Here is an 835-nt window from a genome sequence, read left to right on the forward strand (position 1 = left end):
CACTAGGGTGGGGGAGACCCCCCCATTCCAGGGGGGATTGGTCCCTGTTAGAGGCAGCCCCATAGGGGCGGGAGGGAGCTGGAGGCACTTTGTCCCCATGGAGGGACATGAAGGGGACATAGAGGGGACATAGGGTGGCCGAGGTGGGACATTGGGGAGCCCTTGGTCCCACACCGCCCACCGGGCTCCTCTTCTTGGTGCTGCAGGTCACACCAGTGCCACGGGTCACACCAGTATCATGGGTCAGGTCACACCAGTATCACGGGTCACACCAGTATCACGGGTCACACCAGTGTCACAGGTCACACCAGTGCCACAGGTCACACCAGTATCACGGGTCACACCGGTGCCACAGGTCACACCGGTGCCACGGGTCACACTAGTGTCACAGGTCACACCAGTGTCACGGGTCACACCGGTGCCACATAATTCCCAGGGAAAGTGCCAAATTTCTGCGTCCTCCTGGACACACCTGAAGGGGGAAAGTCACAGTGACACAGTGAGGGGCTGAGGTGACATCCTGGCTGTCCCTGTCCCCATCCCAGTGCCCACGCACCCACAAACCAGCCATCATCACACTGCTGCATGACATCCACCCTGTCCCCCTCCAGCAGCTCCAGCTCGTCGGCGTTTTGGGGTCGGTACTGGTAGAGCGCCCGGTACCTGCAGGACAGGGTGACCAGAGCTCGTGTCACCATGTCCCACACAGGGACATCGTGTCACAGTGCCACTCCCAACCCTACTTACGGGGTCCACTGGATTTCAGAGCCGTTGTAGGATGGGGTGGGCTCAGGGTGGGTGCTGGTGGGTGCCCCCAGGGCTGAGCGCTGCAGTG

The 835-nt window shown here is 61.6% G+C and overlaps 1 protein-coding gene across 1 annotated transcript in view; it reads right to left on the bottom strand.

Annotated features, from left to right (window-relative positions):
• Positions 1-410: 410 nt before the first annotated feature.
• The window catches only part of SORBS3 (sorbin and SH3 domain containing 3), a gene marked incomplete at its 5' end in the record, with an annotated part of 2,005 nt that continues 1,580 nt past the window's right edge, over positions 411-835 (bottom strand). Inside the window, 3 exons of the mRNA XM_029087430.1 lie at positions 411-472; positions 557-663; positions 748-827. Coding sequence (XP_028943263.1) covers positions 411-472; positions 557-663; positions 748-827 — 249 coding nt within the window. The remainder of the gene's footprint in view (positions 473-556; positions 664-747; positions 828-835) is intronic.

This window comes from Antrostomus carolinensis, unplaced genomic scaffold (genome assembly GCF_000700745.2).
Source record: "Antrostomus carolinensis isolate BGI_N321 unplaced genomic scaffold, ASM70074v2 scaffold14681, whole genome shotgun sequence".
Lineage (NCBI taxonomy): Eukaryota > Metazoa > Chordata > Aves > Caprimulgiformes > Caprimulgidae > Antrostomus > Antrostomus carolinensis.